The 17,940-nt window shown below is 29.7% G+C and overlaps 1 protein-coding gene across 1 annotated transcript in view; it reads left to right on the top strand.

Annotated features, from left to right (window-relative positions):
* LOC126741998 (cationic amino acid transporter 2) overlaps window positions 1-17,940 on the top strand; it is a 42,893-nt gene that overhangs the window by 13,646 nt on the left and 11,307 nt on the right. The window contains exons 3-12 of the mRNA XM_050448521.1: window positions 2,283-2,411; window positions 2,924-3,079; window positions 3,137-3,241; window positions 3,297-3,443; window positions 3,504-3,726; window positions 3,787-3,926; window positions 4,029-4,131; window positions 5,927-6,066; window positions 6,127-6,293; window positions 6,692-6,800. Of these exons, the coding sequence (XP_050304478.1) occupies window positions 2,283-2,411; window positions 2,924-3,079; window positions 3,137-3,241; window positions 3,297-3,443; window positions 3,504-3,726; window positions 3,787-3,926; window positions 4,029-4,131; window positions 5,927-6,066; window positions 6,127-6,293; window positions 6,692-6,800 (1,419 nt within the window). The remainder of the gene's footprint in view (window positions 1-2,282; window positions 2,412-2,923; window positions 3,080-3,136; window positions 3,242-3,296; window positions 3,444-3,503; window positions 3,727-3,786; window positions 3,927-4,028; window positions 4,132-5,926; window positions 6,067-6,126; window positions 6,294-6,691; window positions 6,801-17,940) is intronic.

Here is a 17,940-nt window from a genome sequence, read left to right as displayed (position 1 = left end):
ACAAGTAACAGTAGTTGAATGTAAAATGTAGATATTATAGAAAATAACTAAGCACTTAATTGTAATAATTAAGAGTTTATATAAAAAAACCATAGATTTATCACACGAAATAATTAGATTAAAAAATTATATTTTATTTAAGGACTGCTGATAATCATTTACAGATTTCACAGGCGATTTTCATAGGCACTTGTTTGATGTATTTATTACGCTCTGGAAATCTTTTAAAATGTTACTTTGTTTGTCCAATTCAATAATGAGCACCAATTAGATAGGTCATTTACAGATACGTTTATGAGTTAAGATATCAGTTTTATCTTTATTATTGATTAGGCTTCCCAATGTCCTGTGAGATTTAATGACACTATTAAATGATAATAAAAAAATCATAAAAACTATTGTTATACGACATTTTTTCCTGCACTGTTAAATCTTTTAACTAAGCGATTAAAAACATTGTGGTTTTTAAGACTTTTTGCAAAATTATATAATTAACATACCAGATGAAATTTAAGTTAAATGTATATTGTTGTGACGAGTTGTCTGGTGTTGACTTGATGATTATATTCAAGTTCCCAGCAGCGTGTGCTTGATTTGATATATTCATGATCATATAACGCTAAACATACAAACTGAAAAAACCACTGAAGGAAACAGAAGCAATTTGGAATGGCAATACCGCAAGCATAAGCTCTTGCGTGATGCACGAAATGTCTTATAAAACGGCTTTCTATTTACATTCGGCATTTAGAGTTCTGTTGTTTTTCTTTCGTTTTTGGGCGAAAAAAGCAAAAGGTCCCATTTGAGTGTTTTTGTGAACTGTTACCATGTTAAAAACTTGTGACGTTTATGCCGCACCATGGAAGGAAAGCGATTCAAGCCAATCTTCGATCCGATCTCCGATAACCGATCGGGAACCATCATCATGAACGTAGAATAGGGGATCTTAGAAATAAACCTACATGAAAACTGGAATGTGAAGTGTGTGTGAAATACTAGAATCCTCATAGTTTTAAATCCAAATATTTTAGTTATTTAATATTCATTCAATCTATTAATAGGCTATAAAAATGGTTATGTGTTAAAAAATATGATATCGAAGTATGCGATTTAAATATAATTATATTTATCCGCTATACTAATCTATTTAACTTAAGGAATACTGTTATTTTAAAATAAGACTATATATTAAGAAATATGCAGTACTTATATTTTTAAACGCGCCGCCATCCATGAACTTATTCTTTTAGATAGTGGATAGTATGACACCAGATAACCAGATACTTAATTTAATTATAGTATACGCTGTAAAAGATTTTCTCCAAGTGCTCAAGATTGTATTATCCCTCCTTTTCTTCTATTACTAGCTTTATACCTTCTTTGATAGCTTTTATACACAAAAATCCAAACGCTGACTTTTTTCGAACAATCTTTCTTTAGAGCTCACACCTGATATATTCAGCTTATTTTTTCTGACTGTCCAATTTCTTTCTTGTGTTTTTAACTACGCGTTCTGGTGTAATGGTACATGGAAATAAGTGAGTTTATTAAACAGTATACTTTTAAATAATTTGCTAGTTTTCACAACCTGTTTAGTTTAGGCAACGCCGATTAGTTCCATCCTTTTCTGCTAGTGCTTTTCTTATTTCGGAATTTAGTTGAGAAGCTTTGTTGGGTTATTCTCGGTGATTTAGTTTTATTTTTTCTATGCAATCTTAAGTTTGGCTTGTTCTTTATTTCGACCTCCCTTAAAATGTTATTAAATCAGGTTTCAATAATCGATATTCCTGAAAACAGCTCGATATTGACAAGGACTTCAGATCAGACAGGCAGGTTATATCAAAATGCGATTCTTCCTCGCTTTTCTAGGGGGCTCATAACTTAAATATTATTTCTAGTATTATTAATTCCTAACAATATAACCTTAAATAAGAGAAAGCGATGAGTAATTTATTGTTTCTGTCAAGCATTTCAAAGGATTATTGTAAGAAGCTTACTCCTGAATTAAAAATATGTATATTGTGCAGAATAACAGGAATATTAAATATAAAATAATTGATATTGAAAAATCTACTAAAAAAGCAGGTCTTATATACACATTTATATTTTTACAATTTTATCAATAAACATTGTTTTCCACTTAAAATAATAGTTTATTATACTTTTTTCACACAGAATATTTTTGCTACAAATATTTCGAGAATATTAGCCAAAAACTAATATAATTTTTTTTCTTTAAATAAATCACATTTCCAAATGCTTTACTATAAATATTTTTTTAGGTCTTTGTTATGCTGAATTTGGAGCCAGAGTTCCAAAAGCAGGATCTGCATATGTTTACAGTTATGTCTGCATAGGCGAGTTTTTTGCATTTATTATAGGTTGGAATCTCATACTAGAATATCTTATAGGTAAGATTAAATTATTATCAAAACACTAAATAAGTCATTTTTTATAGAATGGTTATGCAATTGGTTCAGTTTTCGTTGCCTCTTAACGGATGCGCATATTATGGATTTTTGTCAAGTTAAATACAAGTCTGCTCGGGAGGAAAAAAAAGTTGTAAAGCAAAAGTTGATTAACTATCCACTGTCATGCCACTGTCATTTTTTTGGCAGGCCGATACTAATGTTCAACTTATGGACCAAAAACTTTCGTCCCTCCAGGTAATTTATATTCGATTAAAAAACATTCAATTTTTCATTTTCGTTTATTAGAAAAGTAGTCTATTTGTCTCAATAGGGGTAATGTCTGACTTGTGTGCGCTTTCCCTAAACTCAATATTACAGTCGTCAGAAATCACCGCTTTTCGCCACTTGAAACTAATTTGATTCTTAAGAGGTAACGAAAGCCAGGTTTATATTTGCGTGCTAGGAAAAACTTTTTTTTATTGTTTTAAATATTATCTTTCTACAAATTCTAGGATCTGCATCATGTGTTAAAGCACTCTTTTTATATTTTGATAATATGGCAAATAAGACAATGTCAAACTACTTCATGCAGACAATGCCAATGAATGGAGGACAAATTGCGACGTACGCCGATATTTTTTCTTTAGCATTGTCAATTGTTTTTGCTGGTAAGGTATAACTATTTTGCCTTATTTAATATATTTGCTAATAGATTTTACTTACAGTGGCGTTGGCGTTTGGCGCAAAAGAATCATCGCTAGTCAACAATGTGTTTACGTTAGTAAACATTATAATAGTACTTTTGGTTATTATATCTGGGATATTTAAAGGTAATAACTATAATCTCTAGTAGTATAACGTCATAATATTTTTTATAATATAAAGCTGATGCAGCTAATTGGAACAGAACGGCCCAAGAAGCAATGGGAATAGGAATGGGTGGTTTTGCACCTTATGGCATCAAAGGAATCATTAAAGGGGCTGCAAAATGTTTTTACGGATTTATTGGATTTGATTGTATAGCCACGGCAGGTAATAAATTTAGTTTTGGATTCGAAAATATGGATTAAATTAAAAAAAAAATTCTATTAGGCGAAGAAGCAAAAACGCCCCAAAAGTCTATCCCAATCGGAGTAGTAATGTCCCTACTTATAGTTTTTTTATCTTATTTTGGAATGTCCACTGTCTTAACTATGATGCTACCTTATTATGAACAAGATACCACCGCCCCATTACCTCATGTATATGAACAGATCGGGTGGACAACTATCAAATATATAGTTAGTATAGGAGCTTGTTGTGGGTTGTTTTCGAGGTATTTTTATACAAGAGAAATATTTTTCGGACAATATATATATGTATATATATATTTTAGCTTATTGGGAGCAATGTTTCCACTTCCAAGAATTATCTATGCAATGGCCTCAGACGGCTTGCTTTTCAGAACTTTGTCCAAAGTACATCCTAAGTTTCAGACACCTTTTATGGGTACATTGTTAGCTGGTGCTGTTACTGGTAATTTGTGTTTTTCTTAAATTGTCATTAATACTATTATAACGATGCCCACGTTAATTTGATTATATTAAAACAATCTCATTTAAATGAAATGCCTCCTAGGGATTTTGGCTTGTATCTTCGAGCTAAGCAAGCTGACCGAAATGATGTCAATTGGGACACTACTGGCATATTCCATGGTTGCGGCATGTGTATTAGTGCTAAGGTAAGAACCAATTTTTTTTTTATAATATGAGAAATGAAATTATTTTTCATTTATTAGTATTATATTTAATCATCGAATTAAATGTTTTCAACAATATTATTTAAGAAAAAAACAGCGCTATAGGTTTATTTGCAGAATTTTGTAATCAATACTCTTTCGTTAACAAAAAAATATTAAAATTAAGACTTTGTATTTTTAAGCGAAATAATGCTTATTTTTAACATGTTTTGTAGTGAAATAGTTACATTTCTGTATTACCTAAAGTTTAATTATTTCAAATAGAAATAAAAATGCGAAAAATAAGATTTTGAAAAGCTGCCATTTTGCTATGGGTAGAAGTACTGACTTAATATTCCAGAACCATAAAGCATTCAGTGGGAGCTTTCAAACAATGTATCACATGACCCTTCCTTCTATTTAATTTTATTTTTCAAAAGGACTTCTCGCCGCCATTTTGACATTTTGCAAAATGAGCTAGGAACCAAAAAGTAGTATTTAGGTTGCTAATGATGTGTGCTAAATAAGAGGAGAGGGGGAGGGCAATTAAGAGCTTATTTATATATTTCAGTAGTTCGTTTGCGAGTTTGCTAGCGTTACGCGAATGGGGATTTCTTGATTATTTCGTAATTTCATTTTGCTCTTTAACAAAAAAAATATAAATTCTATAAATTAATTTTTGTTGTTCAATGTATTAATTATTCTACGTTTTACGTGAATAAAATTATAAATTTATTCTATACTTCATATTTTGTGAATTTTCGGGTGAAGAATAAGAAATTATGGCAGGAAGTGATACAAACTGTGAATATGAAAATGGTGTTCCAGGACCATCAACTAAGAAGAAATTAAGTAGGGAAATTGTGCCTAAATAAACACTTGGCTCGTTATTTAAAGTAAAGGTACATTGGTCTACAAAACAAACACTGCCTAAAAAATACCTGTGGTTATTCGCCCTATCCCTAACTTCAAAACAGAAATCTGCTTTTCGGAGTGTATTACTTTCCCTTAGTTCCTGATTTTTTTATATTTAAAGAAATGGTATTTGAATTTTTTAGTGTGCGCAATACTAAGATCTTTTCCTACAACTTCTCCAAGAGTTCTGCTGCTAAATTTTAAAATCTGAATTACTTTCTCCAGCTCTGTCATCATTATTGTTTTGCTCTGAGTATATGTAATTAGTAATTACCGTACCCTTAGTCTCAAGATAATTAACAATATTCTGCCCTGTTGTTTTAGTTGGAAAATGCCTATCAGGGAAATTCGGAGAGAACATTTCGGGGACTTTTCGAAAACTCTTTCCCGTGTAGTAAATAGATCATACTACAATAAATAGAACACTTCAACATAACATTTTGAAAATTTGCCTGGTGGTTTTATATTTTCAAATAAATTCTAAATCGCTTATTAGAAAGTAATGAAATTACTTTCTACTACTTATAAATGGCTTATCTTACTCGCACCTTTAAAAAAGTCAATACGATTTTTCTGTAAAATATACAAGAGAAACATTATTTTAAAATATCATAATTTATATGGGGTTTCATATGGCCAGCTTGGCGATACACCACCCGTTATACATAAAAGTGTTGGTGTTCGAACTCTTTATAGATGTTAAATTTCAGATGCCAGTTGTGTGTCTATATTTATAAACACTGATTTTGAACTTACGTTGTAAAAAACTCTTTTGATTATAACTTCAGTGGAGGGAGATCTTAAACTTTTAGTTGCTTAAATTATATTTATCATGTATATTAACAAAATTCCAGAAAGTAAACAAATAACTCAATATTTTTAGATACGCTCCTGACTCAAAGAAAACTGATGTTCCCGAGACTATCACGCTAAAGTCATTTATAAAACAGACTATGTCTTCCCAAACGACATATCCAACAAAATTGACATCATCTGTTGTTTCATGGCTTATTATAATTTTCTGTAAGTAATTTTTATTAGAAAATCCATTAATTTTGTTAAATTTAAATATGTATTTTTTAGTTACGCTTTGCTTTATTCTATCCGGTCTAATGACTATTTTCGAAGACAATTTATACAGAGGTGAAGCATGGCTGATAAGTATATGTGTTGTTCTGGGAATATTTCTTCTTCTATTACTCTTCATTGTTTCATTTCAACCGACGTCTGATATGGAACTCGGTTTTAAGGTACGTTTTTTACGATGAACTTAATAAAAAATACATATATACATATTTTTTATTAAGTTCATCTTAACGAAAGTTTATGGTTTCAATGCAGTGAATAAATAGGTTTTTTTTCAGTTAGAATTCAATTTTTAAACGAACATTAAGTTATATTAAAATATATAAAACGTACCCTCATATATTTTCCGCATTTATGTAATTATAGATTCAATTCCCAATAGCGGTTTGATCTTCTCTTAATAAAAGATCAGATTCAGCAATAGTAAACCGTTGACTAGGCCATTTCTCGACTAAAGCTTTAAATCTAAAAATATGTTTTATACCCATCAGAGTTGGTTCGACTTAGTTAAGATATAGCTAGACCTCAGAAATATTCGATTTTCATGAAGTATTGTATTTAGGTCCCATTAGTTCCTTGGATTCCTGGAATAAGCATTTTCATAAATATTTATCTTATGACACATATCAATAAGGATACCTGGCTAAAATATGTTTACTGGATGGCAATTGGTAAGTAAATACTTTATTTGTATTTCTAAGTAACAAGAGCCTTTAAATTTAAAAAAAAATCACAAACTAATTATTATAAATTGCACTTTATTTCGAATAGTCACCCACTTACAGGAAATACAAAAATGTATTTAAAAAAAAAAATTAAACAATAGTTATTACAAATGAACTCCTGACTTACGAGATATTCTGATGAATGGCAGAATTGGCGTCTCTACAAACACGATTTAATAAGTTTAAGAACTCAGAGAACCCTAACTATTATAATTTATATAAAACTATATAGACATCGATCTGATCAAATGCTTTCTGAAAATCTGTATAGATGACATCTTGACCCCGATCATCTAGGACTAAATAAATAAACTGAGATAAGCAGCGCAAGTTAGTAATGCATGAACCTTTTTTCCATAAACCCGTGTTGGTCCAAAAATAAGCGTTTAACTTGTGTGTAAATTTGAGCATAAATACAAATTTAAAAAAAAGAAGGAAAAACTACACTAGAATAGAATATAATCAAAAAAGGCCTATAATAAAGTATGCAATTTCTACCACCTTTTTAAATATTGGGGAAACACGGGCAGTTTTCAGAGGTTAAATATATTCTCGCAAAGCGATGTAGAAAAGGCTCCTTAACAACAAAACTGGGTATTTGATCAATGCCGGATATTTGTTTATTTTTAGTTTTTTGGATGCAATAATGATCTAATTTTCGTTAGTATTTTATAAATTTATCGTTGCTTAAAAATATATGGTTTAAGTAAAAACTGTAAAAACACTTTCCAAGAAACTTGAAAACACATTAACAATCCTTAGATGAAGAATATTTGTTAGAGCCGATCAAAACACTCCGTATCATAGAAATTCCTTTTTTTTGTTTGTATAAAAGACTCAAATTCTGAATTATAAAAGAAAATATATTTATATTTTCTCAGTAAACTGAATATATTTTTTATATGCCAAGTCTATTAGGATTTTAAATTTTTTCCTCATATATCTTTAAAAATATTGTAGTAATAGTTAATCATGTGCTTGCGATAATCTTTATAAGCTTTTTCTTTTTTTTTAGTTTCAGTGTTAATTCAATAACATACTTATTATACCAATTTGGATATCTTCTTTTCCTGCTAATTAGTTTGGTTGATACAGGGTGTCCCAAAAAAGCATGGTACATAATTTGATTTTTTTTTAATGGAATCACCTATATTTTTTTTCTGAAATGGGAGTCTCATTTGACTCTCTCTTTAACCGTTGATTAAATATTTGGGATAACGATCCTGTTTTAAGATACGCAATCCTGTGTTAAAAAATGTACCCGGTCAACTATCGATTACCGTTCAGTTTCCTGCACCGTGTGGTGCTGCTGAAGCTGGCGAAGCCGAAGTCGCGAAGCAGAAAATCTAGGAACGATTCATTTAAGCTGCGTGATCTTGGCTTCTTTGACTGAGGACTTAGGTTTTCAAAGGCGCTGGAATCTCCAGTTATTTTCTTAAGACATGGATGATGCTGCCAAGTATGTTTTTATTTTTTTTAAACGTACATCTAACACAGTGGTGTCATTTAGGTGGTCAAGTGATGAGTGATGTACTTAAGGGTGGAGGCATATTGAAATTTCTTACAAGTTAAATTTTTTAAACAAAAATTATTACAAAAATATATATAAAAATCTATTTTTACAAAATTACCAACAAAGTTTCATACAAGTTATAATTCCAACAACAAAAATGATGTTTTCTCTATTTTGTGTTCAAGAGGGTCAAGCTTTTAAATAAAAAGCCTGTTGCACTTAATTAACGAAAAACTAATTCACAAAAAATATATGGAACAAATTTTAAGATATAAGTAGGTTTCACGTAAATATAAAGATCAATTGAAATAATTCATAAGACTTAATATCTATGGTAATATAACTTCTTGATCAATAATTTTTTGTAAAAAGTAACCCATTTTGTCATGTGATTCAATATCTGAAAAATTGTGCAGAAAAAATTATTTATTAAATGAATACATTATTGTGACCACTTTTTCTCGCCCATATACGATGACTTCTTTAAATTTAAAATACGAAGTTCTGTCTTTAGAGAGCCATCATCAACTTTGTTTTTTCTTGTCGGCGCTATATTGACTATTTGCAGTTGTGAATAGCTCTTTTAATTAATTCTATCATTTAATTTAGGTTGAACAGTAATTTAATGTTTGTGAATAAAGACAATTATTATATAGAACTAGAGAAGTTTTATAATGGTAAGTAAACTATATAAACATAACTGTAACCTCAAAATATTAATTTTACCGCGGTTGCATTGGCGGGAATGGCGGGATTCACGTGCACAATTTTCTTTGTTGACAACTTTATATTTCTTTTATATTAGACACTTTTTGCTTAAGATACGAAATTAATACAAAAGTCCAGTGGTGCAACTAGACAGTAACTTTTGGAGGGGTTTGGGGGGAGGGGATCTTAAGCACTAAAATATGCAAAATTCAATGTAATTTCATGTGTCTCTGTGTTTTTATGGGAGGGGGCGCAAAATTCAATGTAATTTCACGTGTTTCTGCGTTTTTATGGGGGGAAGGGTTATTGCACAAGTATTAGTAGCATGAAGAGCCACAACTGTAAGAAATATGAAGTTTTTACATTAGCTAGTGGCGGAGATAAACTAATAAATATTATTAATTTAGCTAAAAAAAGTTACATTATTCTATACATTTCATATTGGGAACTTTGGAATTATTATTTTACAAAATTGACAAAAATACGTCTTTTAATTTCAGAATACGGAAAAAGCAGTAAAAGACCATGGACCCTAGAAAAAATAAGCGATATTTTAGTTAGTTCCCGGGAAGCAAAAAATAAAGGAACTAGAAGGAATAATAACCAGCTGTATTACTCACGTATTTATGAAACTATAGAAATTGGTGGAACTAGAAAAGTAATTAAAAAAAGAACCAAGGAAGATGATCACATCATTTTTATAATTGCCTATGAAGAGTTTTATAACAAATTAATTGAAATTCATATAGGTACGGGTCACGGAGGCCGCGATAAGATGTTAATGGCATTGAAATCCTAGTATGCAATTCCCAGACCAGCAGTAAAAATATTTGTTAAATGTTGTACAACCTGTGCGGAAAAAAAGCAACTTCCTACAAAAGGTGTGGTAGTGAAACCCATTATATCCAAAGATTTTAATCATCGCGGACAAGTAAACCTTATCGATTTACAGTCAACGCCTGATGGAGAATATAAATGGTTAATGAATTACCAGGACCATCTTACCAAATTTATTCATCTCAGACCTTTAAAATCTAAGAATGCCAAAGATGTATGCGAAGAACTTCTAAAAATTTTTTTAGAATTCGGAGCTCCTATTATCTTGCAAAGTGATAATGGAAGAGAATTGTAAACCAGATAATCCATGAAATGGTTGCTAAATGGCCCTCTTGCAAGATCATTAATGGACGCCCGCGTCACACGCAAAGTCAAGGAAGTGTTGAAAGATCAAACCAGGATGTGGAAAATATGCTTAAATCTTGACTAAAAGATAATAATTCAACAAACTGGTCCCTTAGCTGCAATTTTGTTCAGTGGCAAAAAAATTCTTCCTATCACAGGATCATTAAACGTTCCCCATACAAATTTCAAATCAAAAAAAAGATTTTTAAGTTGGTTTGTTTATTAAGTTATTCATACTATAAACAAAGAAGAAGATTTAGAAACAACTTTAAATAATAGTTCAACTAGAGGTTGTCCAGAAGATACTTTAGCTGATCGCTACGAAACATCTGATGGAGTACACGATGCCACAATAACTACCTTACAAGTCGACACGATTAGCAATCACACTGACGACAAATATTCTACTGACATTTATAAAGAAATCGAGACTTCAGTAGTTACCGACTTAAATAATACAGATGACTGGTACTTACCTATGAGTTAGAAGAACCAATAGACGATTTAGAAGCAAACCATGGAGTAGAAACACTGTATATTGATGATAATGCTACAGAGGAATTTGTGGAAAAATTTCATGGAAATATTTCTCAGCAAAAACCTCAGATTGACAATAAAGAAACTATTACAGATGCTTCCACCGTAAGATGTATAAAGTGTGACAATAATTTGCCTAAATCAATTTCCTTAAATTCCAAATTGTTGCAATCGAGGTTCCTAAGGTAGAGGACCACTTGATCCCAAGAATATATTAGGAGCCATAGTAAATGTAACTAATGGTGTTTATCAAATTGGTACTACACATGGCATCTTAAATCGATGGTTTTCCAGGAATGAAATTTCTTATTGCAAAAATAATACCATAATTAACATCCCGGAAGAAAAGTCAATTTCCTTAAGGGAAGCTCTAAGATTGTTTTCAAAGTTTGAAGGACAGGGTTTTAAAAAGTGTTCTTGTAAACCAAGCAAGGTACAGTGTCGCAACAATAAATGTTTATGTTTTAATACTCATATGAAATGTAGTAGCAAATGTCATAAAAGCGGACCATGCTGTAATAAATAATAATTTTATCTTTTGTTTGTGACCTCAACCTTAAACTGTTGGTATATTTGTATATTTTCAAAAACATTAAATTCTCTTTAACGGATTTAGGTCAAAGAAAAAACACTTTGGAGAAAAATGCTTGTATCTGCCGATGTTTCAATTTAAATTAGATCATCCTCAAGGCACTAAAAACAGACAAAATTTATGATAATATAATAAATCAGAGTAAATAATTATCTGTATATTTAAATCATATCCATTTTATACAGATAATTATTAACTCTGATTTAATTGTCCATAGGTATTTATAATATTAACATAAATTTTACCGGTTTTTAGTGCTCTGAGGATGATCTAATTTAAATCAAAACGTCAGCAAATACAATTTTTTTTCAAAGTGTTCTTCTAGCTTAGACCTATAACTCCAACTAAAATCCACCAACAGTAAATAATTACTCTAGAACTGTAATTTTTACTTTTATTCCAAATAAATTTTTATTTAAAATATTTATAGCTCAATTCTTTTTTCCTCTCTACTACTAGTTTTGTTAAAGCTAAAAAAAGTCCAAGGCCAAGATTTTTAGCTATACATACTACATCTATTTCTATAATAACTATATTATACATACAAATAACAAATTAACTGCAATGAACCAAAGCCGAGATGATATTGTTTTTATATAATAATTCGACTGGATGGCCGTCAGTCGTATTATAATACGCCTGATCTCATGTAGTCATATTGTAATATACTCACGTACAGATTGAATTTAACAATAAGCCTACCAAGATTCAGTGTCATATTGTAATACGCCTAAAATTATTAGTCAAATTGTGATATTTTGAATTATTTGAACTATATGACAATATGCCTAGGCATATTGAAAAAGCCTAGGCGTCTTACAATACGACTGAATTTACAATAAGCCTGCGATATATACAATATATAAGATATTCAAATACTGGCATGAATAAAACAGAAAGGTACTAAAATTTCATTAAGTTATAAACCTCAAATACTGCAAGAAGTTTAAATTAGTTCAAGTAATGAATTTATATAGGTAATGAAAAGAATAGGTCCCATTATACTCCCTTAAGGAACGCCGATTTTATATATTTCTGGGAACTTAAGTTAATATTTACTTAAGTGTATTGCTTTCTTGAGGATAATTAACTTTTAATGACTTCCAACACAATGCTTCTCACTCCATAATGTTCAAGAACATCAAAGAGGTTTTGGTGAGACACTGTGTCGAAAGCTTTAACACGGTCCATGAAAACTAGTATCACCTTTTCATGATCGTCAAGGCATTTGGCGATCTCTAAAGTAAGCCACTCTAATAACATCGGTAGTCCGTCTCCTTCTTCTAAAAATCCATATTGTCTCGACGATCAGATTTTCGCTTGCTTAAAAAAATATCAGTCTATCCTTTAATATTTTTTCAAATATTTTAGCTAGATTATTAACTAGACTAATTGGTCGATAATTTTGAATTTTATTTCGTGATTCGGCCTTATGAATTGTTATTGTTATTGAGACTTTAAAGTGTTCTGGTACTTTTCCCGTTATAAAGATTGTATTACTATGTGTTGTAAGGATAAAACAATAAAAGGCTGAATTATAATTAATATCCTGCTGGTTATTCTGTCCATCCCTGGACTACTATCTGATTTTAATGATGATATATATAAGTTCCTTAAATGACACTGGTTTTAATAACAGAAATAAGTTGGGACTTTGATTTGGGTCTAATATATGTGGTAGCAAGGGCACTTTTATTTCTTTTTTCTAATTCTGTACTGAAATCCACAAAGTATTTGTTGCAAATGTTTGCCATTACCAGAGAATCGTTAAAAAGTTGGTCTTATTCATCCTTAATAACCAATGTATTGCTCTTTTTAACGTTGCCTTCACCGGTTATATTATTTATAATTTTATATACTTTTTTTATATCATTCTTTTTCCTATTTATTGTGTTTTTGTAAAATGTATACTCTGTTATATGTATTAGTTTATATAAATGATTTCTAAAAGCTTTGTAAATGTTATGTAATTTATGATCGTAATGTTTTTGTAGGTTCTTCTGCAGTCTATCCCTGTGTTTAATTGAGGCAGTCTCTTATTATCTATTCCTTTACCCTCTTTTTATTATTTTTAAACCCTTCTATTCTTTCAGATGCCTTCATAAGTTTCTTAGCAAAAATAATTTAGCATGTTCAGAAATGTAGCGTGTTCAGAATCCTAAATTTCTATAACCTCCAGTCATAATTTATGAAGTTTATTTTAAATAATTTCAAGTTAATAAGTTTTCTTTTGGGATATTTATCTTGTCTATTTGTTAAAAAGGAGAATTTTGAGTGTTGTGTTGCGATATATTGACCATAATTGGATAGTAATCTGTGACACAAGTATGTAATATGTAAGAATTTATATATTACCACTTGTTTTGTCGTTGTGCTAGTGTTGATAAAAAAATGGTCTAAGCAGAAGTCTAAGTCATGTCTAGGTGTTTAATATAAAAAACACCAGTTTAATATAAAAACAATAATCTGACATGAGACAGAAATATTTATTTACTATACTGCTATTTACGTCCTTCAAGTCAATATTTATATCCCCTGTAAAGATATTAATTTGTAATAATATTAATTTGCAAATTGGTCATCAAAAACGCCTGTAAATCCTCAATTAATAAATTAATATTTGAGTTTGGACTAATAAAGCATTCACAAGATGTTAACTGAAAACACTCAGTAAAACTAAAACATCACAAGAATTTAATTTTGCTTGTTGAAATAAAAGTAATAATTTATCAAAATTTTCTTGGTGAATCCTGACTAGTTAAAGAATATAAAATTAATAAATGATTTAAGCAAACACTTTTTTCGACAAGACAACTTTTTTCGACCTCGGTTAGTTTTTGTAGATACAATGACTAAATGGTGGCGAGGTTTATAATTAGATTTTTTTTAAATTTGCTTTTTGAGATTCCCATTTTCGGTTATTATAAATCAGAATCTTAAATAATAACTAAATATTTATCAATTTGCCATGGGCATTGGCATGGTTTAGTATATTTATTTTTGTTTTATTTAATTATATCTTATATATTGTATTATACATATTATAATTAATTAAATGATTTTATTGTTTTGACATAAATTTAAAAAATGGTCTGATGATCTTATTAGAGAAAATACGTTATTTGATTTAGTAATTCTTATGAATTTGAAATATTTCTTTCTTATTGCTTATTTCTGATTTATCTTTTTCAAAATATTCACCATTGTTTTCAGATTTCGTTTTCTCTATTAAGATTTTTACGAAATATCCAGAAACATTACATTAGAACGCGTTGCCAAATGAAGTGAAATTCCATGTAAGTGAAACAACTTATATTGCTTGTACAAAACAATGACTGAAGTAACGATTTAAATAAATGATTAAATGCAGTGATTTTTTTAACTGTTTTAAATACTTTGCTTGAGCTAAAATAATTAAGGCCAAAAAAATTTTAAAAACTCCAAACAATCTATGTAGAGTCCTTGGCTAGGTTCATTTTATCTTTTGAAGAATGACACATATTTTTCGACACTACGACGAAAAACAATTAATAGATATTTTATGGAATCAGAGTGACATGCACTGTGTTTCTCTGTTCAATTCTATTTTGAATACTTTCTAGTAAGAAAAAACTCAATAGTTGTAATAACCATAATATAATAATAGTAGTAGAGACAAGTAATATTAATCATTGATGCTTATCTCATTTCAAATAAAAACAAACATTTATAAAACAAGTAAAAAATTTGCCATGATTCATTTATTCTTTGTTGTGTGACGTATTTTAATTATAATGTTTACTTATCATTCATGTTAAATAAATTTGTGTCAAAATGAATTACTCTCAGCGAGAATTAGTAAATATGACTTATCGGTGAATGCCTTGGGAACTGTTTTTTGGCTTTAAGAGTTTATTAGAAAAAAATTTCTAATAACCGACATCCTATAAATAGAGTGTTGAAGAATTTAAAAGAACGATTCTAGAAACTAGAACGAAAATAGTTTTAAATTAAAAAAAAACAATTGGCAATCAGCACGTCAATTGTAGAAACATCGGAAAGTAAGAATTTAGGAATATCGAAATCGTCCGTGGGAAAATGTTAAAAAAAACAAATATCATCCCTATCATGCTTAGTTACATCAAGAACTTGCTAAAAATGAATTTAAAAAAAAATAATAAGTTTTTGTCAATGGGCACAAAATCACGCAGCAGACAATAATAATTTTTTTAAATTTGTGCTCTTCATTGATGAATGTATGTTCCACAGAAATGATTTTGTGAACCGACATAACTTTCATTTTTACGACACAGAAAATCCCCATCGAGTTTTTATCAATAATTTTTAACACACTTGGAGCCTCAATGATTGGGGTGGAATAGTACATGATTTTGTTATTGGCCCATGCTTTTTTGAAGATCGTATAACAGGAGAAGTTTTTCTAAATTTCTTAAGAGAGGATTTTCTATACCCGACTTAGTAAGGCACCGGCCCACTTCAGTGCAATGTCAGGGAACATATCACATACCAATTTAGTAATAGATAGACTGGAAGGCTAGTTTAAATATTAAAATTAACTGTTCTACACATATTTATTAAACTTAGATCCCGCTGGTCACCAGAATTAACACCCCTGGATTTCTTCTTGTAGGGAAGTGTTAAATCCGAAGTTTATCGTATAACACCCACAACTAGGGAAGATCTGATGGAGCGCAATCTTTTAGACATATTACACCTATTACGCTTCGTGCTTTTAGAAGATCTTTCGCACGTAGGGCTGATTTATGTTTGGAGCAAAATAGTAGACATTTTGAGCAATGTTTGTGCTAGAACTTTTCTATAATGTTTTTGGTGAATTCTTCATGTAACTAAATTTAATGGGAGTGTTTTTGCTGTGACGATTCTGTATTTGTAAGTCCTTTTCATTTCATTTCAATTTCAAGTCCTTATTGGTCTTACTCTAATTTTCGGATTTTCTACTACCGACTTGGTGAATGCCAATTTGATTTCTTCATTTAAAACTGTTTCTGTTCTAGTTCGTTATTTTAAAATAGGGTGCCATGAATGCGTTGAAAGTTTTAATTTTTAATCAAGTTTTCATTGCATTTTATGACTAAAATCTTTTACACGCCTATTTAAAATATCCGAATTATTAATTTTGGCATTTACATTATTTTTTTAAATAGCACAATCTTGGGAACAACTATTTTTGAAATGCGGTTTCTTTCTCCCAATAATTTAATATGATTATTTTTCAAATCGGTTGATAAATAAGCCCATAAGAAGAAGAAAACTAATTCACAAAAATGAACGAACAGGAAGCATTGTAATGACACTCCTGCGTATTTTTTTTTCAAGTGACATAACACATCATATTTTGTCAAATTTCATATTACTATTTAAGAATAAAAGAATAAATTTTTCAATATAATATTTTTTTCAATATCTTAATACTACATAATATTTTATTTAACATTTACCTAATATAACATAGGTACACACAAACGGTAATTAAAAAAAATATATGAAGTTTATAAATTATTTTAATACAAAACTGTTCACATGTATTGTTCGAAACGACCACCTTCTTGTCGAATGAAAGTACGTATGCGCGGGAGTATAGCGTACGGCATATCAACTTTTTTCTTTATTGGTAAACATTTTAAATATTACCAGATTTATTTAAATAACAAATAATAATTTCGCTTAACAAGATGTCATGTATTGTCAATTGAAAAATTAATGAAGAACGTCAAAACGCAGCCATTCAAGAACTCAAAGCCTTCTATGCTATTTTTATTCATTAAATGCGTTTATTTATGTGACTTAGTTTTTTTCTCATTATGAACTTATTTATCAACCAATTTAAAAGATAATTATATCAAATAATTAAATTAATAATGTGCTATTTAAAAAATAATGGAAATGCCAAAATTAATGATTCAGACATTTTAAATAGGCGTGTAAAAGATTTAAGTCATAAAATGCAATGAAAACTAATTTTCCGTGATAACTTGATTAAAAATTAAAACTTTCAACGCATTCATATCCAAGGGGCATCCTATTTTAAAATTTAAATTTTTTTTTCTATGAGTATAAAACAAAAAGTAGAAGAGTATCATTGTTTTCAGAATATTATTTGCTAACGAAATACGTAATAATATACTAAGTATCCCATTTAAAATAAGAAAGTTAGTGTCATATCCTGTGAAACCGGAAGTGATGGAAAGTAATAGAATATGCTAAAAGATGATCTTATAACTACTCTATCGATATACCAAATTTCATTTATTTATCTTGAAAAGTAACAAAGTTATTAAGTGTTCCCTCTTTTCAGTGTCACCCGGTATACAAGAACCATGAAAAAGTAGTTTGAGATAGGACATCGATGGTCGGAATCGTTTCCAAAATACAGGGTGTTGAAATTTAAAAAAAAAATAGTTGTTTCCTCAATGAAATTTTTAGGTTTTAAATGATAGGTGAAGAGGCAACTTTTTGAGGAATTGCAAGTAATTTTTTAACTTGTCCAGGGACAGACTTGTAGCACGTGCACGTTACATTTTTTTATAAAAACA

This window comes from Anthonomus grandis, chromosome 11 (genome assembly GCF_022605725.1).
Source record: "Anthonomus grandis grandis chromosome 11, icAntGran1.3, whole genome shotgun sequence".
Lineage (NCBI taxonomy): Eukaryota > Metazoa > Arthropoda > Insecta > Coleoptera > Curculionidae > Anthonomus > Anthonomus grandis.
Note: the sequence above shows the minus strand (reverse complement) of the source record. Positions and strands in the feature narration are given on the sequence as shown.